Source organism: Drosophila subpulchrella, chromosome 3R, assembly GCF_014743375.2.
Source record: "Drosophila subpulchrella strain 33 F10 #4 breed RU33 chromosome 3R, RU_Dsub_v1.1 Primary Assembly, whole genome shotgun sequence".
Lineage (NCBI taxonomy): Eukaryota > Metazoa > Arthropoda > Insecta > Diptera > Drosophilidae > Drosophila > Drosophila subpulchrella.
The window spans coordinates 15,568,097-15,593,840 of record NC_050609.1 but is presented as its reverse complement, the minus strand read 5'-3'; the positions used below and the strand labels follow the sequence as shown (position 1 = coordinate 15,593,840).

The 25,744-nt window shown below is 39.4% G+C and overlaps 1 protein-coding gene across 5 annotated transcripts in view; it reads right to left on the bottom strand.

The window, feature by feature from the left end:
- The window catches only part of LOC119553866 (protein tincar), a 67,647-nt gene that overhangs the window by 21,312 nt on the left and 20,591 nt on the right, over positions 1–25,744 (bottom strand). For all 5 annotated transcript variants that reach the window (XM_037864522.1, XM_037864531.1, XM_037864539.1 and 2 more), the window contains 3 exons: positions 19,031–19,115; positions 1,384–2,103; positions 811–926 (listed from right to left, as the gene is read on the bottom strand). In XM_037864522.1, the coding sequence (XP_037720450.1) occupies positions 811–926; positions 1,384–1,708 (441 nt within the window). In that variant the 5' untranslated portion in view covers positions 1,709–2,103; positions 19,031–19,115. The remainder of the gene's footprint in view (positions 1–810; positions 927–1,383; positions 2,104–19,030; positions 19,116–25,744) is intronic.

Genomic DNA, 25,744 nt, shown 5'->3' with positions numbered 1-25,744 from the left:
AATATGTTTTTTAACAAATTTTTAATGAAGAACCGTATTTTCTATAAAGGTTATCTTTTTTTCCAGTGCAGACGCCATTTATCTCCTTTTCTGTGCCCCTCTTCATATATGTCTTTCATTTTAAGTGGCTTTTACCCGAGGCAAGGAGTGAAAGAGTAAAAGGTGGTGGAGTAAATGCAGTTTGTCGGTGATTGTATTTTTCTATCGAGCTTTCGCCATCATCGTCAGCCTTACTCTTTTATAAATAGATGATAAATAAAATACAAACCAACTATATGCGAGGTATTGGAACTAAACTTGTGGCTTGGCCAGAGGGAAATCGAAAGGGGAAAACCATAATTGCATTTATTATGCTGATAAAAACAGAGACACTGGGCAAGGGGTGGAGGGATAAAGTATAGCACAAACTCACAGGACACACCAATAAAATGTTCTTAACGTGTGTGTGTGTGTGTGTGTTTGGAAAGGCACCGAGTGCATGTGTGCGTCTGTGTGTTGTCTGCCATTTTGCGGATCCTATGAAAAGGACCCAGAGCGTATGCTCCTCCTGGTCCTGCGACCTCTTGTTTTTGTTTGCAAATAAATTTAATAACGTGAATAATGCCACTAAAAATAATTCACACAAACACAAAGAGCAGTAAAATGGAGCCACTGCAGCGGCAGGGACAACAAAAAATTTAATTATTGAGTGCAACCCCACACACACACGCAGATAAAGGACTCTTTCGCATACAGTTAATTATTGCAGGACCATGATCCTGGTTAAAAGCCCATTGGACAAAGCGACCACCACAACAGCCAACCACTCACCTTGAACACCGCCGAAGTGAAAAAGACCGGCAGCAGGATGAACACCACGCCAGAGAGCACAATCTGCAGATTCAGCTCGGCCACGGGCTCGATTTTCCAGGGTATCAGGGAGCAGCCTGTAGGGTAAAAAATATATAATTAAATTAAGAAGAGATGGAACTTGACAATTCGATTAATTAATATTTTTTGTAGCTGACATAATGCTTTATAGTTAGTTTCACAGCCATCCTATGAAACAATAATTTTTAATTAACAAATATTTTAAATTTTGTTACGGTCATAAATAAAAAATCCTTTTAAAAAATAACTATTTAAAAAAGCATACAGAAAAGAATTGCCAGGATAAATTAGGATATTTACTGGTAAGTTTAAACGAATACTTTGTACTATTGCATAATGTTAAATTGATAATGAAAAAGGCAAATTCAAGAAAAGTACCAGCTTGTTAGGTATAACTAAGTAATATAAAATGCTGAAGACTTTTTAATCTTATGGTTACCGACTCATCTATTCTACTACTTAATAAAGCTGAAAATAATAATGTTTCTCCGGGAAATCACTACTTCAACTTACCCAGGAACCTGTAGGCCCCGTGCATGGCCAAGTAGCCCTGGAACAGGGTGAGCAGCACTCCATACCAGATGGACCAGAGCGAGTTGAGGTGCAGATAGCTGCCGGAATCGGGGCCGGAATGCTGGAGGCTGGTGTAGCGGCTCTGGTGGCGCTTCGACTTGATGTACTTGGCTTGCAGCTGCTGCTGCTGCTGGGTGAGACTGCTGCTGGCCGTGGTGGCGCTCGTCATCACCGAGTTGCACAGACTGGAGTTGAGGCTCCCTCCGCCTCCTCCGCCTGAGGAGAGTCCTCCTCCTGCCCCGGATCCCTGGTGCTTGCCACCCATACTCGCTGGGGAACTTGGGCTTTGTTTGGCTTTCAATGCCCCGATGGCTTTGGCTTTTGTTGCCGCTGCTACTCGGGTTTTTATCGCTCTGCGCGACAGCGACAGCGAATAATGTTGACAATCAATTTCTGTCTATCGTCCCGCACTATTTATATTGATTTTGTATTGATTCTGAACACTGATTTTCTATTTACTCAAGTGCTGCTGATGATGATGATGATGATGATGCTGCTGCTCATTGTTTTGGCCATTTCCCATTCCAGTGGCTGGCGGCGTGGATAATGTTTGTTCGCTGATATGGCTCATTATAGCGTCCGACGATTCTATTTGCCGGCGCATATTTGTGGAAATTCGTGTCGCTTTCCCACAGCTTGATTGACACTGATTTGCTGTGTCTGCAATGACAGAGAGGAAAATAAATGTGAAATTTAGTTGTGGCAAGAACAAATCCAATAAATGATTGCCCGAAATAAATAGCTTGGAAATTTAAATGTTAATTTGCGCTTCACTCGCAGGTTAATGACATTTTCTTGATTTAAAAGCCAAATCGATTGCATGTTAGTGTGAATTCTCAATAATATAAAATATTTTCAAAACTCTTTCAACTCCAATATATGTACAAATTAAATTGGCACCAATAAGTTCCTGTATATTGATTGAAAATAACTAAGTTCTTAATCGAATAGTGAAATAACCAAATAAATCTCCCGCAATTTTATTGTAATTATACTTTTTAATTACCCATTCGATTATGTAATTAGGCAGACAATTATCAATCAGCAAAGCGCTTTAAAAATGCATGACATTTTTAAAACCCACTTAAACCATAAATAATTAATCGTCGAGCGCAAATCCGAGCCGTATTTTAATTAGTCACCTACGGGTTTGCTGTTGTTTTTGCCACTTTGGCCCACGGCCAAATGGACACGTTCAAATTGGCAACAATTTAAATAAGATTACAACTCCCAAAATGGCCGAAGAGGGATGAAGGGAGTTAAAACTATAAATCAATCCGCTGGGGGAAATGGTGGAGAAATTGCAGGCAGTATGGTGTCTGTAAACCAATTTGGCACATGAGAGTTGCTGCTTTTGGGCGTTGGGTGTTGCAAGTTGCACATTGGTGTGGCTATTGCTGCTGGGTGTTGCATGTAGCATGTAGCATGCAGCATGTTGCTGCTGCTCGCACTGTTGGCTGTCGCATAATTAAGGCAAACCCCGCTGCCAGACAGACAAATGCGTCGGGGGGAATGGGGATTGGGATGGGGATCCAGCTGGGGAATGGGCGAGACAGAGACCGATCCTCTAGAGAAAAGCCTCCTTTGTCTGGGCCCTTGTTTAATGCGTCGCGCCTGGTATTCTGCCACATCGGAAGCAGCATAATTATAGGCCAAAAGGGCACTTAAAAAAATGTACGAGTCCAAAGAAAATCGATTTCAAATTAAGATAGATTTAAAATCGTTGTAATAATTAAATAACCAAATGTCTTCTATATGTAAGATAATCATTCGTTTTTCAGGTTGAGTCAGTCTTAAATTGGTTATTAAAAACACTATATGAATTAATGATATTTTAATATTTTCTAAATCGTTTTTTGTAATGCATCCCTATATCTTTATACCTAAGGTCCTTTAAGAAATTTTTAATATTTAATCAGATATTCTTCAATATATTATACGTTATCTTAAGTTAGGAGTTTAATTATTGCTAATTTCTGTTGCATTTTTTTTACATTTTTTTCAGTGCATTGACTTCAGCTCCCTGACTGCGGGGCAGGTAAACTATTTGCAGCTTTGCGTGTTGCAGTTGAATCTAACATGTGTAGAACCGTTAACATTTATGCCGCCTTTCAGCAAATTTTGCGTTTTGTTCAACACAACCGCGAGTTGGCCAAAAGGGAAATGGGTAAAGGGAAACGGGTAATGGGAAATGGGAAATGGGAAACGCAGTTCCTTGGCCTTCCTTCCCTTTGCCGCCTCTGTTTGCCATGCAAAAATAATAAAATGTTTGCAATTTGTTCGCGTCGACGTTGTTTGTAATTAAACGTGTTGCAACAACACAGTTAACAAATGGGCGGGAATGTGCCTTTATCCGCGTTCTTCTCGCTGCCCAGTAATTGACCCGATTTAATTGATAATGGCCGTTGTGAACAGCGTAATGTCAATGGCCCAAGCGACAGCGAAATGGCAGTAAACTCTGAATATCAGTTGACCATCTGCAGCAAGCCTGGTAATTGTAAGTATATACCAAAAGTGACAACTTTGAAATACTATCTCATAGATAGTATCTATGATAGAGAGGTTATAAATCATTTGACAATTTGATTTTAATTTAACACAATTGCACTGGGTAGATTATAGTGTTATAATTGAATTTCTATCTGTAAGAGAGGTTATAAATCAATTGGAAATTAAATCACATATTATAAAGGTAATTTCCCTTCGTTTTAATATTATTTACCAATGTTATACAAATTCTGGTTTAAGCTGTACAGGCGCAATGGGAGTTCTATCCTTGAAACCTAATACACCCGATGTTTGCCCACAATCTGCTACCTAAGTCACACAAAATCCAGCTGCAATCCAAACAGTGTCGGCCATGATCCTGTAAGTCCTGTTCCGTTTGCCACAGCCTCATGTTGATATTAATTTTATGTTAATTACAATCTTCACTCGGCTCGGCAGCCAGGAGTCCTGTTTCATGTTTGTTGTGGGTTCCTGGGAGCCATGTGGCCCTCCCCCCCCCCACGAAGAAAAGGGGGGTGGTTAATGGGCACCCAAGGCAAAGGCAACCCATCCTGCCACTCCCTGGAGTTCCTTCCTCCTTCCTGTTTTGACATACTCAACATCAGATTAGCCTGCCGCAAAAGTCATAAATGCAGATGTTTACATTTCTTTTTCCCGCTCCAGCTATTTTCTTCAGTGGCCTCCTTTGGGGCATTTTCCTTTGTCTTTTGGCGGTGCAGCAGAATGGGGAGGGGACAAAGTGGGTGGTTGGGTTTTTGGGGTGGTTGTTATGGTGGGTGGGTGGCGTTGTTTTCGGGAGCCAGTCGAGGAGATAGACCAAGAACTTTGCCCCTGTCCTTGGGGCAATTTGTCGCGTTCGCACGACTTTTACGCAGATGAAACAGCCACTTTATGGGCGCCAAGAGGTGTGTGAGTACACAGAAAACAAATTGCCATACAATTTTAAATTCTTTAAAAGAATTTAAAAAACTTCTATCAGAAAAAACCTTTTTTTTTAAGTGAGATTTTTGAAGTTAGAAGTATTTCCCCAATAATTACATTTATTTTAAAAGCGCCTACTTATATTATATTTTATTTCTCTTTTATTTTTATGATTTTAAGCAAATTAAATATTTGAAAAATATTTTTATTATCACAAAATGATCTTGATTTTCTCCCAGTGCATGTGTGTTTGTCCCTGGCATTTCCTTTGTGTGTTCCGGCGTAAAATTAAAATGTTTTGCTCTGGCAGCAGAAAAAGATAGCGTGGCTCCCCTTTCCTTTTTATTTTACTCCCCCGCCTGCTGTTAATGCAAATTAAAAACTTCACTCAACTGCATTTATTTGGTTAGCACAGTTCCCTCCGTCTTTCATACTTTCTTCTCCACTTTCACATACTCCGGATGACTCAGTCTTTGGGGTTTTCTTATTTTCCAGCTCTAAAGGCGCAGACTCCGGTTCACTTGAGCGTTGCGCCCCCAAAAACCAGAGGGAGAAGTACAACAAAATATGCTAAATGGTACTTGGCACCCCACAGAACCCCCTTAACTCATTTTACCCCTCAAGTTTTTTCCGCCCCCTCGAATTCCAGACTCACACATTGCCTTTGGCATGCTCAAGTGGGCCACTCCGGCTAATTTATATGGGCAAGCAGCTTTTTCTTCCACTTCTGCTTCATTTGTCTCGTTTTCTGAGTAACTGAACAGCCCCTTCTGCATTTTCCACTCCCACTTTCCTGCTTTTCCTTTAATGGCCCAATGAACGAACGGTCATTGCTGAAGAGCTGGACAAAGAAAAACATTCGCAATTTTCATCTTTGTGCAATTTCCCTGATGCTTATATATTTATTTAAGCCATACCATTGGGATGGCGTTTCTGCTTTTTGCCATTTTGCATAAATGAAAATGTTGCATTTTCCTCGCCGCATCATTTACTCTCTAGTTCTTTATTTTCTCTTTTCAAAATCAAACACAATGGAGACTCGCTTTCTTCGGTTGGTTTTGTTACGAAAAGCATGACAAATGTGGGCACACTGGGAACATAAATTGTGGAAAAAATACAGATAATTGAAGAAAAAATTGGGATAGTACACAGAAAGCTGCATTAAATCAAATTTAAGAAAGTTGTAAAAAAAATGTTAATCTTTTTTTTTTTTTGATCATTAGTTCCCCCAACTTTAAGTAAACTTTTTCTGACTGCAGCTTCTTTCCTTGAGCAACCAAAATTTCTATTCACCCCAGTGCAGCATCATGACTCACTTGTTATATGTATTTTGTAGCAAGAGTTGCCAACAAACAGGGACAAAGGAAAAAAGCGGAGAAGAATTTATTTTCTGCATTGGCTGGCAAAAGTTTTTTGGCTTAGAATGGGTGAGGAGGAGGTTGCACGTGGCATGTTTTGAATTGGATTTACACATGTGCCGAGTTAATACGTGATGCCCCCCCCCCCCTTCGCCGTTCCCTGATGAAATTTTTTTCAATTTCAAGTTTCCAGCAGGCAATACGTGAGTAAGCTGAAAATGTGTTGCCGACTTTTTGGGGCCAAACCAAAGAAAATCCCCCGAAAATGTTTAAAACTAAAATGTGTGCAATTAATTTTGATTTATTATACTGCCGCTCTAACTAACACTCATATTATGTTAGCCTGCCAAAGCATAACTCATAAGCTGTTATTAAAATCAATTTTTTTTATTATTACTTCTAGCGTTAGAACTAGGTCACAAATGTCCTGGGTAACCCGAAATCACCATAGAAAAAAACATATAAACAAGCAAAAACAAAGAGAAAGCCGCAAGGGAGCTAAGCGAAATTTATGACTGCAATTAAATCGCTACCAGCGGGCAAATAAAATTAAAATAAACAAGGAAGAACGCTATAGTCTAGTACCTCGACTATCAGATACCCGTTACTCAGCTAAAGGACCAAAGGAAAACGGAGATATGCAAGCAGCAAATGCGCCACCTACCGGCGGTAGACAGATTTAAGCGTTGTGGGCGTTAGAGTGGGCGTGGCAAAGTTTTTTTTAAATCAATCGATAGGTATTGACGAGACCAATACATTTCAGTTTAAATTTTTTATCTACCATGAAAATTGTGGGCGCCACAGACTTGGGCGGTTTGTGGGCGTTGGAGTGGGCGTGGCATATTCGCGTAATAAACTTGCGCTGCGCTCAAGCCTACGGAATCTAAATCTGAAATCTCGTTTCTCTATCTTTGATATTTTCCGAGATATCCGCGTTCATATTTACGATTTTTTGAAGTTTGTGGGCGGTTTGTGGGCGTTAAAGTGGGCGTGGCAAACTTTTTTTAGGTCAGTCGGTAGGTATTGATGAGAACAATACATATCAGTTAAAATTTTTGTTCTAGCATCAAAACTGTAGGAGCCACAGTTTTGGGCGGTTTGTGGGCGTTAGAGTGGGCGTGGCACTCTTTTGAAACAAACTTGCGCTGCGCAGGAATCTCAGGAATCTGCATGCCTAATCCCAGTATTGTAGCTCTTATAGTTTCCAAGATCTCAGCGTTCATACGGACAGACGGACAGACGGACAGACGGACAGACGGACAGACGGACAGACGGACATGGCTAGATCGACTCGGCTAGTGATCCTGATCAAGAATATATATACTTTATGGGGTCGGAAACGCTTCCTTCTGCCTGTTACATACTTTCCGACGAATCTAGTATACCCTTTTACTCTACGAGTAACGGGTATAAACATAATAAACTATATAAATTAGAATGCGAAACGCATAAAATGGCACCAAATGAAAGCGGAGCACATTGTCTGCATGTAAATTATCGACATCGAGTGCACCACCACCCAAATCCACCCAGGAAAACCCGGGAAACCGGGGAAAACAACAAATGAGCCACATGCCACCACTTGCAGACGGGGCTAAGCCAAATATCGCGTTGAAATGTTACCAATTTTGAGAGGGCTCTTAAATTGCGTTACACGTTTTGGGGGGTTGTAACGCAGCCCCCATGGATATATCCCAGTATTCTGTCGCCTGCATTCCCGTAGAGCACTTGGCCCCCGGGTTCCCGGGTTGCCGGGTCGTAAAAATGCCGGGGAATTTATCGCAATCGAATGGATTTTTCGGAGGGTTAAACTTCCTGGAGGGGTGTTTGTGCCGGTTATTGTGCAATCGTCGTCGTCAGCGGTTTGTTGTGCAGATTGCATGAGTGAGTTTAGCAGCAGGCTCGAAAAATATTCAAAGCGAAAACTTTGGCCGCTTAAGAAAATCGATGAGTCCCCCCCCTCAGTTCAACATCAATGGGCTTGGCCTACCCCCATCCCCTTTGCCAAACCCTCCGGAAAACCACCCTTTTCGGTTACACAGGTGGGTTTGGAAACTCAGGACACGGCATATTAAGCGGCATTTTGTTTTGACATTTCCTCTGGGTTGCCTACTTCAGCCGCAAAAAAAAATCAAAACAAGAAAAGAAAAAAAAACGAATTTTAGAAAAGAGGCAAGGGAAAGGTTATAGAAAAACTGGAACTGCGCACTTGGCAAAAAGAAAACAGGAAAAGAAAGTAAGAACAACATGAAAGCCGCTTTCATCAAATGTTGCACAAGTAGTACACGAAAGGCTGAGCGGAAAATTCAGCCTTTTAACATGGGTCATCTAGAAAAAGGGCTTGAGTTTGCCAGATAGAAAAGTAATCTTTTGTGCCAAGCAATTACACAGGACATTCTTGAGAATGTTTGACTTAAAAGCTTCCTTAAATTTTAATATTTTACTAAGCAAAAAGTAAAAGGCATTAAAATAATGAGTAGTACAACATAATAATAAATAATTAATTCACATAGAGACAAATAATTACTACCTTTTATTATTTCCCTATCTCTTTCGTCAAAGCTCACTGAGTTCTAAAACAAATTCCATCATTGGATTCTACAAATATTTATATATTTACCAATCTTCACTACTTTCTTTTTACCTAAAAAAACAATAGAATATCTTTTATATCCATCGGTTCAGCATCCTTCGCAATATTTGCCAATCCCTTGCCTTTCATTTGTTGATTTTGTTGTTAATATTTCTAGCCCCTGGCGGAACAGTAACCCATTTATTTCTATCCGTTTTATATCCCTGGCCGTTTTCCCCGAGCCGCAATAGCTGCTCCTGACAATCATTTCCTTTCAATTTCAGCGGCTAAAATTGGGTTTTTAATTAAGCCATGGTGGAAATGGCCGGAGAGCGCCAAGAACAACAGTTTTTCCCAGCTTCCCTCGACGTCCTGGTCCTTTGGCAGTGATATGCCAGCAGCAATGTAACACAGGCTAACCGACTGACCAACTGGCTATGAGCTGCTGCTGCTCATGTGAGCAGTGGTAAACAAACAGGAGGAAAAACAAAGCGGCAAAAAAAAGGAAAATTCTGCCTCTGGCGGAAAATGGAAAAGGCATGGAGGAGGGGGAGAAAACTGGGGAATCCGTGGCTCATAATGATTGCATTGCAATTGAAATCAACTTTGGCATGTTCGCTTGTCGGCCATCCTGTGGGCACAAAAACCGCAGCTCAACGGGGCGTATGCGCAATATTGATTCATAAACACATTTCGGCACGTTAAGCCCATACAAGCAAACATAGACAAGCAAACATATTCAGTATATATGTACAAATAGAAATCAGAATGATGTGACTTGGCCAGGATTTAATTGATTTTGTATTGTGTGCGAAATTGCAAAATCTGTTACAAGCATTTTCACTAAAGCCATCAATAAGCCATTGAATAAATTATCCACACACGATTCTGCACATTTCTGCACATTTTAGCAATAAATTGAAGCAATCTCCAGTATGCAAAGCCGGGGGAAAACCACACAAAAACAATTGCAATTGCTGGGATTTATATGACAAGTTCAATTATTTGCCAGACTTCCAAAGGCAAAAAAGGAAGCAGCAACAGTGTTATCGTCAATAAAGGAAATTTGAGCCAAAGTATTTCGCTCAAGGCATAAACCGCAGCAAAGCGAACAGACGAGACAAAACAAGCTAAAGGCCAAAACCGCAGGGCAATGAAGGATCAGCCAGCCAAGTGACAGGACAAACTGGAGCTAAACCTATCCTAAACCAAGCCAAACCGATTCGAAACCAAGCCAACCTGACCCAAACCCCATAAACCGGTGGGAGCTATTAAAAATTGCACATGCCAGTAAAATTGAGACGGCAGCCAAAGTCGAGACCAGAGGTTTCAATTTCACTTAATAACAAAACCGCATCACCGGACGACTGGACGACCCGGGGGGAATATCATAGGAATGAAGGGTATAGAGCTGCATAAGGAGCTGCGAAAGATGAGAAATGGCCAGTGGTCACATTTGAGTGAGCAACAAAGTTGTTGCTAAAGCTGGAAATACAAAGCGGAAAAATGCAACCGCAGCTGGCAGCTGCTTTTCCAGCAAAACTTCCTCCCCATATACCACATTATACCATCTCTTTTGCAGTCCCCTCTCACTGAGAACAACTTTTCATAAGATCAAAAAAAAATTTAATAATTATAAATAACACCTGTTATAAATTACAACCCTCTTACTACAACTTCTTTTATTTTAAATCATTTCTGATATAACCCATGTGAACTAAGGTTTCTTGGGTTTTAAATTCCAAATTTTTAAACCTCTTATAGACAATCTTGTTCTGAATGTCCTTCTATACGTATAAATAAATACTTTCCAGTTATTTTCAAACCATTTCTATATGATATTGTTTTATAAAATAATTAAATTAACAATTAACATATAAATCTTTTACTGTCTTAATTTTGAAAAAACCATGTAAAAAATCTAGATATTAATATCTGTGATTATAGCAACGGATTATTAATTATATTTCCACGATTAAGTATAAAATCTACAAACTTCAGCCACCCGACAAAGAACCCATTCTTATAAGATAACAATCGTCTTTCAAGCATCATATTCCTGATTTAGATATACCATTTTTCAGCAGTGTTGAAAAAAGGAGAATGTAAGCCAAGTCAGCAAATCAAATGGCATCCAGATGCAGATGCCAAGTGCGTTTGGTTAGCAAAGAGGATTGTCAGGGGCGTAGGGGAGGGGGGCTTTTGGAGGTTCTGGAAAGGAGATGGGCCAGTTCAGCTGGCTGCCACATGAATGCCGATAGTTGTCAGAGATTATGACACGAGAATGCCACAAGCAGGACCCACCGACAGACAAAGACAGCTGGCTGGGAAAACGGAGGGGGTTTTCCCAAAGGGACTGGGAAAACTTTCAAGCAATGAACACATTTGCGCATATTTGCATAAAACTCGCTGCAAGGATGCAGCTGCCGAGGATGAGAAGGATGAGGTAAGGGTGGGGGCGGAAAACGAAGGTCTGGCAGGGAAATGCCAGGGAAACTCAAACACGGACATTAAAAATGGCTCACTCTGACTTCACGAAGTTCCTATGCACTCACTGAAATTCGATTTCCAAATGGAAATGGAGCCTGTGAGCTAAAGGAAATTGCCTATCGGAAATAAGGCTCAACTGACGTTTCCCTGTCGTTAACTATTCTCGCTTTAAGTCAAAAAGGTAAGCTAAGAAATAGTTCGTATTACAACTATTTAGTCAGATATATAAGATTTCTGTTTTTTAATTTCATTATAACTAAAATAAATATATTATGGTTTTAATATTAGTACGAAATACATAGGAATCTAACAATATATATACATTTTCATTTTTAAGAGTATTTTGTTCTTGATATTCGATAATGCCGTGGGACAGGAAATATTTTGCCATAAAACTTGATCAACTTGGGTGAACATGCAGAAAAGGGGGCCGCAGGATGAAAGCAAAAAAAAAAAAGTGGGCGGGATGTGACTTGGTACTTATTGGGAATTGTGAAAGTTCATGCCTGAAGAAAACTCATAAAAACTGCTGACAACAACAAACAAAATTACAAAACTGTATTCCCAGAATGCTTTAAGCCCTGCGTGTGTATAAGTGAGTGTGTGTATGTCCTTTATCTGCACACAAGTCCAATGGAAGTCTATAAGGTTCCATAAGCTACGATTATTAAAAATGGAAAATATTTTCCCATCCAGCAAAGGATTTGCCGAGCAAAAGACGCTTGGGCAAAGCTGTTTTTCTTCTTTTCCCCTTCCGATTTCGATTGCAGTTTATGCATATGAATGAAGTTGTTTGGCACTCAACTTGGCCCATAACAAAGATAGAGGCGATAGGCCAAGATAAGATAAGATGAGATGGAAACGAAGTTAGGCTAAAGACAAAAGTGTAGCAAAGAAAAACCCCAGACAATTTGCATTGAAATCGAATGATGGTTCGGTCAGGGAAAACCGAAACCCAATGCAGGTCGCAATTAAGTTATAGAAAAAAAAGGAGGGAAAAAAGACAGGGCTAGCTAGCAGCTTAAGTTTCTGACTTAGTTAGTGGCTGGGAAAATAAAACTTTTACGAGTTTAACCGAAGTTGGCTAAATTGTGGATAAAAATGCATTATTCATTTACGGCCATCTTCCCTCTCTCTCTCTCTCTCCTTCTTCTTTATTCTTTTGTTTTGCCCCTCTCGCTTGCACTTCTTACCAACCATTAGTCAAAGCGTCAAGCGTAAAATGCTAAACTGAAATTTTGTGTTCAACAAATGTTGACAGCTAACGCGGCAAACTCAGCCCCGCCCCTGGAAAAGCCCTCCTCGATTTTCCCCACCATTTTCCCTACCATTTTCCTCGGCATTTTCCCACCAGCTCCATTAGGCGGCGCCCTTGACAGCTGCTGGCAGCGATGGAAGCTCTGCGACAAAGTGACGCAAAGTTTAATTGAAATTCTAAAAGGAATTTGCACAAAACTCGGGATTAGCAGAATGGGAAGTGGAAAACACCAAAGGACCGACTTCCCACAACTTCAAATTAGTTTTACATATTATTAGGTATATTGAAAAGAATGCTAGGGGCCTGCTACGCATCCAGATGGAAAGCAAACTCGAAATAAATCGTCTAGCATAAATATAAAAGTGATTAGAACCCGGAACTTTTTAATTAGTATGTACAAATATTTACAGATTATATATTTCGGCAAATAAAATTGTTATTATCTTTCTACTCACAAAACTTATAAAAAAGATAATAAAGTTTTTGAATAAATTATAATTATTTGGGAAGGATTAGATTACATATGGCAAAAGTTACATTGAGTGCTACAAATTATTATTCTATTATATGGTTATGTTAAATTTTGTATATCATTTTTAAAACTTTCCAATAGATTAACAAACAAATTTGTAAGTCCCCTAAAGCACTTGTATTCCCAATTATAGAGACCACATTTTCCTAGGCCTGATGGATTCATCATTTTTAATGCTCCTCTCAGGCTGCAACTCATAAAATTCCGCAGAAAGTCAACTCGAATTCCCTTTGATTCATCAGCCACTTTTGGTTGCTTGGTTGGTTAAATTGCAGGTCGAAAGCCACTTGAAAAATGAAGAATGAAATTTCCATTTGGCCTTATGAAAATTAAATGAAGCCAAAGCTCCAAATTCCAAATTCCCAACTCAGAACCTACAAAAAGTGTGTGTAAAAGGGAGTGGGTCGGAGGTCAGGGATCTGGGGGAAAAGTGAGAAAAGTCAAGTGCCGCAAACGTTTAGGTTTTCAGGGAGTTGAGTGGGCGTGCCTCTCATATGGCGCAAGCTGTTCATAATTTGTTTCCCCGCCCACGGAAAATGGGAAAACTCGCAGTAAACAGAAGGAACATTTTTCAAATGTTTCCCTCTTGTTTATACGCCGCTGGGCCTGACTCCTTTTGTCATTTTCCTTTCTCTTGTTTTTTTTTTTAAGTTTATTAGAGCCAACTTTCTTTGGTCGAAAGTTAAAGATTTCCAAATTGAAGCAGACAAATTTAATGTCGAGATAAGAGAATTTATAAGTGACACACACGCACACTGGTGAAATGCGAGCCACCAGCAAAAAGTGGATAAAAAGCTGGCTAAGATATTTTTTGGGGAGGCACATCATCTCCTGGTAACATGAAACTTTCTTCTTACTTTTTTTTGGGGGGGGATGGGGGGTTGGAGCTGGTTTAGAATCACAGCTGGCAGTTGAAAATAACACTTATCGCCCAAAAATGGGGCTGCAAAAAACCCTGGGAGATGGCCTCTATAAAACTGGGTTTATAGATATGCGATCTTTGCTTTTTATTGGCTTTCATGGGTTGCCAAGGGGGGGTGGAAAGTACGCCTGTCGTTTGTAGTTTTCCCACTCAACTTAATCCTTTCTTATTGAAAACCAAAAACGAGGCAAAAAGAGTGGCCCACCCAGAAGATAAATCTTTATGTGTCTGAATGGCTCTCTCAGGATGTTTAGTTGGTTGCGTGGTTGGTTGGCACGTGCGGCCTGAAAAGCAGTTTACAGCTGCTTGTGGGCCAGGAAAATATCCTGGCAACGCTTTAGACCAATTCGCAGTTGAGCAAATTTATGACTTGATTACAATACGCATACGCCCTGTGGCCGGGGACAAAGAAAACGACTCGGAAAAGCGGGAAATTAAGGGAAAAAGCAAGGGAAAAACTGGTGTGTGTGCCGGCTGCTCCAAAGCAAATGGCAAATAATGTAATAATATGACAGAAGAAAAGAAGCCTGATAATGCACAGAAAAAAAATAACAACAACAAAAGCTGGCAAAAAGCGAGTATATCCAGTATAATGGAGGAAAAGAGGGCGTGGCTGTGTAAATTGTGGTGACAACAATTCAATTTAACGCCCCACTGAGCCCAGTTCGCGATGGATTCTGGCCTTTGTTTTCACTTCACTACTTTACTGCCTGTTTTTTACTCCATTGTGTGTTTTCTATTAAATTTAATTTAAATTTAATTCAATTGATTACATTTTCCTTTTGAACTGCTGCCAGCAAACGACTTTGCTTTTAATCTACTTAATTGCTGTTTAAAGCAGCTCAAAAGCAAATATCATATTTATTTTACGATGTCCAGTCTGGTTAGCTGTCAAGTGGTAATATGACAGTCGACTGGGATTGATCGATAGATCGATTGATTGATGGATGGATTGATGAGGTACAATGGGCCAAGCTGTTTGGCTCTTGAGTTGCTCTTGAGTCATTACAAAATCAGACAGAATAAAAAATCACAGTAATAATAATAGAATATTCGATCCTTTTACAGAAACTTGAAGTGAGTAAAATATTTTTTTCAATTTTAATTTTTGATGAATCTAAAACTCTTTAACACAATACTAAACTTTAAACTTATTTTAATATAATTACCTAATCTTTTCTGTAACCTTTTGACCCTATTTTCCTGCTCTTTCTTACCTCATTATTTTAAGCTTATGTGATTTTTTGTTCCTTTATTTTGTGCTGACACAATGAAATGAAAAATTATTTCAGCAGCAAATGAAGATATTTTTCATTCTATTCAATTACAATTGAATTGCCTTCAATGGCATGTGCTGCTCTGGTACCTTTTTGTACCTCCCTCTTATTTTTCCCGTCGCCTTTCTAAAAACACACGAAAATATATAACCAAAATGTATACAAAGACCCACAAGGACAGGCACACACATAGAAGTCAAATCTAATAATCAGCTTGCCACCTAGCGGTGGGAAATTCGGTGGGGAAAATGCGGAGTAAAATTAGGAACGGGGAAAATGCGGTTGCTGCTGGCGGTGACATTTGAATTTTTGGCCATTTTAGCGCAAATTTCCTCATTCTTTTTTGGATTTTTTTTTTGTTTTTTGTGCTACCCAACTCATGATTGTTTGGCTTGGTTTGGTGGGGTTTATTTCCTTTCTTTCAGTTTTTGTGCTCTTTTGCCGGAAAATAACGTGACATGCATAAATAATTGACTTTTCACAAAATGCGCCATGGCAGCCAGCAAACAAACAAAGGCACCGGGCTAACAATAACAACAAGCACGTGGAGGAAGCGGAAATGAAATATGGCGGAATGGTAAAAATGGCGAAATAGTGAATGCCAAAATGGCGGCGGCCATATTGTATTTGCAAAAGAGAGAGAGAGAATGCCATAAAATATTTATTTGCAATGCGAAGGCAGCTGCCACATGACGAAGGAAAACCAGATGAAGTAGAACTAAGAGGGGTGAAAGTGGAGAGAAAGAAAAGCGTTTGGATCAGGAAAATATATTATATATACATATTATAAAATCAGCCCGCAGGCCTTTCCCTGCAGCGAAAGGCAAACATCCTTGCCGATTGACAATTAATCAACTAAATGGATCTGTTATTGTTACCATCTACATAAACAAAGTATCCTTTTGGGGAATGCACACAGTATGAATTTATTTAAATGGACAAATCAATTTGCCAAAATGAAAGCCAAACAAATGGCAAACGGAGTGGAAAAGGGAAAATACCAGCGGTCAATGAAGGGAACTCTCGTAACTAAAAGCATAAATATTTAGACAGAATCTATTTTAAACAAATAAACCGAGCAACCAGTTGTTGACTAAAGCTTTTACAACATTGTTGAATGGCCACTTAACACCAGATTATTGGGGTATATGCGACAGAGCTGATTTTGAGGCAGAAAGTTTAATCTCCATTTCTGAAATATATGAACCAGGCTTCATTTAACAGATAAATATTGGTTAAATAAATTACCTAGGGGTAGCATACAATAAATTCACGGTTTTAAAACATTTCGCATAATCCCCCCGATTTTAAATGGGCAACCGGCGAGTCTGGTCCATATTTTAGTGCAGCTTTTTTCCAGCAATTTGTCGCAAACTTTTTTTTTTTGGCACTCCACCACCCCCTTTTGGTATCCACCGACTTTTCTCTGCCGTTTCTGGTTTTTATGGCCAATTTATAAACTCGGCTGCGCTGCGAAAGTGAGCGAACAAATACTTTTACTTCTTTTGTGCCATAATAATTTATAAGCCATTTTTACGAAACTGTTGCTGCTGTTTTCTGGCACTTCTGGTAAAGCTTCGAATGGTCAATTTGTTGGCGACCATTTGGAATTATTAATGGGCGGCTTTGTTCGTCTTTGGAATAGTATTGGTGGTTATACTCCAAGTATATTCAATTTTGGTTAAAATGTTTTCAATGTAACTGCGTTGTTGCATATGGTGTGGTGACATATGCCAAAAATGTGACTGCAATTCAAGCAGGAAACGAGTGAAACGAACATTTTGGGGGCGGACATTTTGTGAAGTCGTCCGAAAACTTGGATGTCTGCGTATTGTCCTCTCCATGTTTGCCCTGTTGTGTTGTGTACTTTATGACTTGTAGTCACTCGAGATCCCAAGCTCCCCTCTTCGCCTGCGCCCATGTTGTCTGGCTTTTTTGTTGCATTTCAAAAGTTTTTGTAGTGAGATTGCAAGCAAACGTTCTCAAAATTGTATTTGTTGTAGTTGTTGGTACTGTGGTTGCTGTTGCTATTTGGGTTTTTAGCATGTGACGCCATTTGTGGCACAGTCCTGCTGTACAGCCCCCCTTAGTTTTTACCCCTCTTTGCCAGGAAAGCACTACGCACGTTGAAAGCAAAAGCAAAAGCAGAAACAAGAACCCAAAAACCCAATAGCACTTTTTTACCCACTCTTCAAGTAGAAATGGAACTAAAAGGGATCTAGAACTCTTGGCCAAGCCCCCCGTATACCCACTTTCTCCCCCTTCAATTCTGCGTGTTCGGAAAGTCCCTTTCTCTGTGTGTGAGTGAGGAAGAGTCCTCAAGTGTTGAACAGGCATTGTTGCTGTCGTTGTTTCCATTGTTACTTTTAAATACACTTTGGGAAAATGGTATACACCTGAATTTACAGATTATTCAACATGTGTAAGAATAAAAAACTAAAAAACAATATTTTTAAAAAAGATCCTTGGAATTTTTTAGCAGTTTTAAAACTTAGTTTGTAGAAACTTCACAAGACAAGCAAATTCTAACTCTGCAATGTTAGTAAACCTGAGCAATTGTCAACTTAATTAACCAAACAATAATCATTAAGACTAAACATTTTATGGTCTAGTTTCCTTATCCTTTTAAGTGCTCATTCCAGGGAATTAACCAGGTCCCCAAGTTTGACCAACCTTTTAGACTTATTTGCAGTAGAAGCTTCCGTTTTCTTTTATTTCCCCACCAACTTTGACAGGGAGAGGTGGAAAATGTTCAAACCTTTCCTCCATTTTTCGCCTAGTTTTTATAGGGTTCTTGGGGGAAAGAACGGGAAAAAGGAAATTTTTTGCCTTCGCTTCACCGCTTTGTTTACGACCAAATCCAAAACAATGGCATTTTTGCACATGAGCGCATTTAAGCCAAGTTCTGCTGGCTGTCGTCGTCGATGTTGTTGTTGTTTTTGCTGTACCCGTACACTTAAACTAAACTTTTCAGCTGCTGTTCTCTGGTGCTCCTTCCGTGTGACTAAGAGCCTTCCTGGTCTCGACTTGTGCTGCATATTTAATCCTTTTTCCAGGACTTCCCTTGGCCAGATGTGAGTTATTACGGACATCTTTCCGCCCCAAACCGAGGAATATCTGGGCCAGGCTACGGGGCAGCAGAGTTGCTCCTTTGGAATCGCAATTGCCCGAATCATTCGACTCATTGGCTTGCCATTCCTATTTTTCCCCAGCACTTTTCCCTAACTCATCTTTGTTTGCCGTTCGCATTAGTAATACAAATTGCACGAGAAAAGTTCAACAAACTGCATTAAAAATAGAGCAAGCTGGAGTTAAAAAAAAAAAAATCGGAAAACACACACTGTCTGATGGAATAAAATGGGGATTGGGTATATTCACTCGGAGCTCTGGCCATTTTTATTGCACTTTTATCGATTATACTAATAAAAATTGTAGCTTAGACATCAATATTGATAGAGTTCATTTGAAAATGCATATCATTTATTTTAAAATCCAGCTGTTTCCCTCTATCAACAGCATAGAATAAACTTAAATTTCGTTAAATCCATATCCACTACCAAATATATCCACAAAACAAATCAAAAGGCACTACCATAAATTTAATTAAACTGCATATTTCGAAATATTTATACACCCGCATTGACTTAATTGAGTTTACGGCCAACGAAATTTTATTGCAAAATGCAATTTATGAAAAATGCATTACAAAGAAAGCAAGAGAATATTTTTGGCAATAAAAATCAACTTACCATCGATATTAATTGGCGGAACCGTAACGCACTTTTGCCCCAAAGTTGGTTCCGTTTGGTTGGCTTCAATTCGATATGGTCGATGCTGGAAAAAAGATGGCAAGAAACAACCAAAATGGAAATATAAATAAATTGATTTATGTCGGCCACAGGAAATCGATGAATCAAATGCACGGTTAAGCAATAAAGCCAATAGGCCCCCTCTTTAATAAATGTCCTGGTAAATAGGATGATATCTTTGGTGGGATCATACTGATGATTATTTATCGAAGACAAATAAATAATAATTATTGAACTGTGTGTGATTTTCCTATATATTAAATTAACACTTTTCCCTATCCTACAAATTCCGATTCTACTTATAAGCTAAGACCATTATTAAACAAGACCATTTTGTATGTTTATTGACTTTATCGAGTGTCAAAAATAGCATCATAATCAGCAGAGCCAATAAGAACCCAAACAGAAAGTGGGAAAATAATACAAATAAAAATCTCCAGCTATTTCCCGAAACAGAAAACCAGAGAGAAAGGACAAAACAATATCAGGCACTAAATCAAAAAATAGAAAAGCAGTCAGAAAACATTATGAAATCAAAGGGGCTCAGCCACACAGCGGGCTGAAAAGGGAAAAACTTTGGTGAAGGAACATTACTTGGGAGTATACTTATGTCATATTATCGACGATGATGGCAAATGAACCGAAAATAAAGGGGGGGCATGGAAAAGTGGAGGGGGCGGCTGGGGGTCCGTCAGTCTGTCAGTCAGCAATTTCATCAGCTTAAACTGATGACAGTTGAAAAATGTGCTTCCACTTTCCGCTCTCTGTTTTTTCGCATTTTTTCTTGGCTGTTTTGGTATATTTAAAAAAACATAAAATGGCGGTTGACATTTGATGGAGGAAAAATGCGAGTGAAGAACGCAGAGAAAAAAAATATGTCAGACAATAGTTCTTTGATAGTACGAATTGTAATGATTTTGTTAAAAAGATGGATACTAAAGATGTCCCATGGCATATTTTTTGTTGTAGCTTCAGTTTTTAACTTTTTAACTTTATTGGTATAACCCCTTTATTTTTCTAGCTTCAAGTATGCTATTTAAGTTTATAAAAGGCCAAATAGAACTAAAATATTTTCCTAAGTTCGCTATATTTAGTAGCCTTCTTAAGCGCAGTTTCTCTCTGTTTATTTTTCTGAATTTCTGCTAAGAATAGGGGATTTTGGAGGCACCTGGCTGACATTTTGCAAAGTGTGGCGCCTCAGCCTTATGCAAATGACGTGCGCTGCCTTTGAGCAGTGCTTTTTTTTGTGGATACCTCAATGCGGCCTGCCGAAAATCAAACAGTAAATCGAAACCATCGCCGCAGGTGTCCTGTGACATTCAAGCCGCAAAGTGTCGGCCATTTCAAACGACAAATCGGCCGCAAACATTGTCAAATATTGCCACCTCAGAGGCTTGTCACACTCGAAACCAGCAGAAGCTAAAGCACCCACATCCGAAACATCCAACCCAATCCAATCCATTCCAATCCAATACAATCCCCCACCCCCACCACAAGTGGGAAAGTTCTCTTTCCCGGAAACTTTCCACACGCCAGAACAATTTGTTTCGCTTCGAAGGCAAATCCTTCGGCCTTTTCTGTCCTCTGAATAACAAATATTGCCTGTAATTTAATTAATCTCCCACTAAAGTATTAAAGTTTGACCCGAGGCTGATGGGGATGTTGTGGGTGGGCTTACCACAATAAACTTTTGCAGCTGCAGAACTATTCTTGATTTCTACAATGAAGTTTGAGTATTGCAGTGGGCATTGAAGTCTGAACTGGTCATAAAGTAGAAGAACCAACTGTAATATAGTGATGGTAGAAATAACTATTCTATTGTATTTTTATTTTAACTCTTTAAAATTGATCTTTAATAATATCTAGAGATATAATACCATGATTACTTATTATATTAGAATCACTTCAATCAATTTTAAATAATATATAATCTATTATAGCTCCCCTAGCGAGTGCTTACTGTCCCCACTGGAATTTCGGATATCAATTAAATTCAAAACACAAACACAAAGCTAGGAACGTGGTGGGGTAGGCCCAAAAATCTATTAGGATGCCAGCCAAAAAGTTTGGCCAATTCAGGCACGCACTTTGATTAATTTTTAGACAATAATCATAAAGGAGGTTCGGTCTATCCAATCGTCCTGTCACTCTCTAGCCCCCTGTCGCCGTCCCGCTCGCACTCATCTTAATGTGTTTACGTGCCTGCAAGAATCTCAATAGCATACTTATCCGGGCTCTCCTTCATAGAGAACCCAGGCACGTCCTTTTCTCCATCACTCTCTCTCTATCCCGCTCTATCTCTCTATCTATAGCGCGCTTTTCTCTTTTCCGGGTTAGTTAATTTCGACGCCTCGCAGGCAGGAACTTTAAGTCGATGGAAAACTTAATCAAAGTTCCTTACGGCGCACCGTAGTCCCAGATCCTCGAGTCCTGCAGCTGCGAAAGTTTCTCTTTCGGTTCGGCTTGGTTTTGGCCCAAAAGAGTTTTTTTGGGCACGCAACACTACGGCCAATGGCTTCGTTAACTCGTTCGGGGCTTCCCAGACCCAAAACTGTTTTCACCTGGCCAAACGGTTTGCGTGTTTGGATGTTATTTATAATATGCTAAGCTCGCTGCTCGCTTCCTCCTTTTGGCCTCGACTGCAGCTCGACCGGAAGCCTTCAACTTGACCAAGGCGCCGGGGAAAAAAATTCAGCTCTTCAAGTCCTTACACGGAGAAAAATATCAAACATGTCCTTGAAACTATTACATTAAATCTAAATATTCAAAAATACAGACCAGAAAGATGTGCATATACGTAATATTCAAATTAAAATTGTTTCAGCCAAGAAATCCGAGCATTCTCATCTTTTAAGAACTTGTAGTTTTCTAAATTCTAAATTATATCAGAAATTTCGATTTTTTCCAGTGATTAAACACCTTTTTCCCGCCCAGCAGACACTTTGCGCCCTGAGTTTTGCCTTTGTGGCGTTTAACTTTTAATTGGATTTCAGTTTTGGCTTAGTTAATGGCGAAATGAGTTCAACATTCTCGATTGCCTTTGTGGTTGTTGTTGGTCGGTGCAAAATATTAGCGCATAATTTCAACAATTACTTCCACTGACTGACCACCAAAAACAGCCATTGCCACGCCCCCAATTGCTTAATCATTTGCATATTTCATTAGAGTTTCAGCATTTCATTTTGTGTTCTTTGAATAATTATCCTTGAGTCGAATCAGTTGGAAAAACTTGCTTAACTCTATTATTCATTTGCAGGAAATCCTGAATTAAATGTTAAGGAATCTTTGAGGTTTCTTTAAGGGTCACTTGATCCCTTACCTCCGGAAATTCCAAAGAATAATTTCCATATTAGGTTCATTGAATTGGATTAAAAGGGAAACCGAAAGTGGGATAGAATAGGAGCATCATCTAGGAAGCGAAAAAAAAAGAGTCAAGGAAATTCCTCACTTAGCTTAACCAAAAATTTCTCGACAAATGCTACCCAAAGTCAAACCCAAACCAAAAAAAAAAAACCGGAATCTAACCTCTCATCAACCCTGGCAAATTCCCACCCACACCAGCCATGTAAGCACATTCAGCGCCATCAACAATTTATCACAGCAAACTGAACAAAATCTAATTTGCAAAAGAAGTCAGCCGAGGGTCGTGGAAAAAGTTTACCAATGTTCAGGGCTTGTCAAACTGTTCAACACGAGCCAGGCGAAAATATAGAGGAAAAACCACCCAAAAAGGGGAGAAAATAAAATAAAACACGACCAGACGGAAGCTGCGACAAAGCAAATTTATGTTTTCGGGCTAGGAAAAAAAATAAAACAACCAGGAAAAGCGAAAGGAAATGCGTGCAAAAGGGTTCTGGGGAGTCTGGAAAGTTGAGGGAAATAAATAAGGAAATAATGTTTAACTTTCGCCGAGGCAGGGGGCAATCAAATGCTACAAGCTGTGCCCAGGGAGATTTTGCCAACTCCCCCGACTCATTTATCAAAATCAGCCAGAGAAATAAAGAAATATGAGACTCGAGTCGGGCAATTTACAATGCTGATCCCAATATGATTGCCGAGCGGAAAGAGCTAGAAAAAGTGAGATATGAAAAAAGAGTCCTTGGTTCCTTTGTCCTATGTCCTTTGGCATTGAAAAATGAAAGATTCTGGCAGTCAAAAAAAAAAAAAAAACTAAAACAAAGGAAAAGTCAACAAGCACCGAGTGGATGCAGCCACTTGCTAGCTATTAAAGGAATGTGTCACCTTGCACCACCACTTTGCACCACCAACCTGCCCCCCACAAATGATCCTCCTCCTTTTTTGGCCACTGGCAAAATTGTTGCAGGAAAATTTACGCAAACATTTGGCTCTGGCAATCTGCAGACTTTATGGCTGCTGCCCGGGTGACTCAACTTTGTCTTTTCGGGACTGGGAATGGTAATGTGTGTGTGCCGAGTCTTTGTCTCACTCTGGTTAATGGCGCAAAAGGACTTTAAACTTTTTTATTGTCAAAGCCGCAAAGTTTCCGCTGCCTCCACGTTTATGCGTTGTGTGAATTCTACATTTTATTGGAGAATTATACAATTGAAAGATTGAATTGTGTGATAAAAGTTTGAGTTTCTCTGCATAAGTTTGAATATGCAATTGAATTATTTTGATTTAGCTTTCAAAAATAACAAGCGCTTTGAAATTATTATTTAAAGGTTGAATTCTACATATACACATGAGTTTTGTGAGTGAAAAATAACCAAATATATTTTTTAATTGCATTTAAATGATAAAACTTCAAAAGAAATCTAGATAAATTGCTTGAACAACATAAAAGCACAGTCAAAATTAATGTTTTATTTTAAAATCATTTGATTTCAAACTAACTGTTTTACAAATTTCTTATTATAAGACAGAAGAAAGTTTAAAATTTTTAAAATTAAAATGTTTTTAATTTATTGATATCCTTTGCATAAACTATGGATACCACCAACATCTCATTGATTTGCACTAGACGTTTTAGAACCCATCCTGCTAAAAAGACAAAAAAAAACTATGGTGGCATGTCAAAGTAAGGGATTCCTTCGGAGCTCCGGGATTCGAGCTCATTGCAGCAAATGATAAATTTTACATTTTCCTGCGGAGTATCCCCATTTTTTTCGGGCGTGTGCTTTTCTTTGTTGTCTGGCGCGTGGCATTAAGTTCTTGGTTGCACAGATTGGGGGTTCTGGCAACGAATAGCTATATATTTATATAAAGCAGGGGAGTGTGTGGCATGTAAATAAGTTGCAACACATGCGGACCTGGCTGCTGCAGGGATTTTGCCATCAAAGTTAACGAGCAGGCCAGATCCTTCGTCACTTATAATTTATGGCCATTTGAGTGACGGCTCAAAGGAGTCGGAAAACTGTAAGCGATTCCCTGGCAAATCTTTCTCAACCAATTTGCCAAAAGAGAGATTTCTCTGCTATCCACACCTGACATTCTAGAACAAATGAAACGGTTTCCATTTCCCACTTCATTAGCATTTCGTGCTGTCACGTGCCCAAAAAATGGCCGCCCCACATGGCACTTCCGCTTCCTGCCATTAGGGCAGGCCTGTAAATCAAATTGCTGGCAACCCTTTTCTCGGGTCAAGACATTCTATTAGTTGGCCATTTTCACGCCCCCAAAGGGAACAAATGAACCTTTAAACTAAACCCAGAAAGGTTATTCCTCACATATCGGCACCTTCAAAAGCAAACACCTTTCACACACAGCTGTTACGCAGGACACACCCCCGAAAACACTCCCCCTCGAACTCTGGAATGCCCTCTGACTAGGCAAACGCATTCAAACATCAATAAATTACAGGTACAAATGTAATTTCGTATCCTGACAACGAGGGGTAGGAAAATCCGTAAAAACTTAGTCAGGAATAATGGGAAAAGTGGGAAAAACGAACCATCGAATGCCCTGCAAATTGCCAACTCACTCTTTTCTGACCTTTTCGATTTGAGACGATTTCCAAGTAAAGGAAATGAAGAAAGTCCATTTCTCAATATCAAGTAGATATTTATGAATACGTTACAATAGTTATATTAAATTAATTTTTACCTACAAAATAATGACTTTCCTGTGTAGCTATGGTGCTCTATTAAATATATATTACATATAACAGATCATTTTGTGCTTTTAATTTAAATTTTTAATTAAAAAAGTACCTTAACTTAACAAGAGTACTTATAAAATCATATTATCTGCAGGAAAGGGCATTCCGAAAGGGAAATAAAAAAGCGGAAATGAAGGAAAATAAATAAATATATATAGGTATACTCCCTCCCCGCTTTTGGCAGGACATAGATTAGGGTGTTGCCATGGCGATGGCTGGAAATGAGACTCCCCCACCAGGTCACGTCTTAATGTCCTACTCCCCCTATCAATACTGCCCAGACCACTCCGCCCCCACCATCTAATGTCAGTGCCAGCCTGGGGCAATATTTTAGCCATTTTATGACACGCATTCCTCATACATGCGACAACAACCACCCAATTTTCCGGCCAAACAAATTGCAATTTCCAGTTACACAGCAAATGTTTATAATGCGCCAGGGCATTTTCAATCTGCTTACTTGTTACCTTTACACCTCATCGTCATCTGCCCATCATCATCAACTGTATCCCTGTTGCAAAAGGGGCTGGACATCG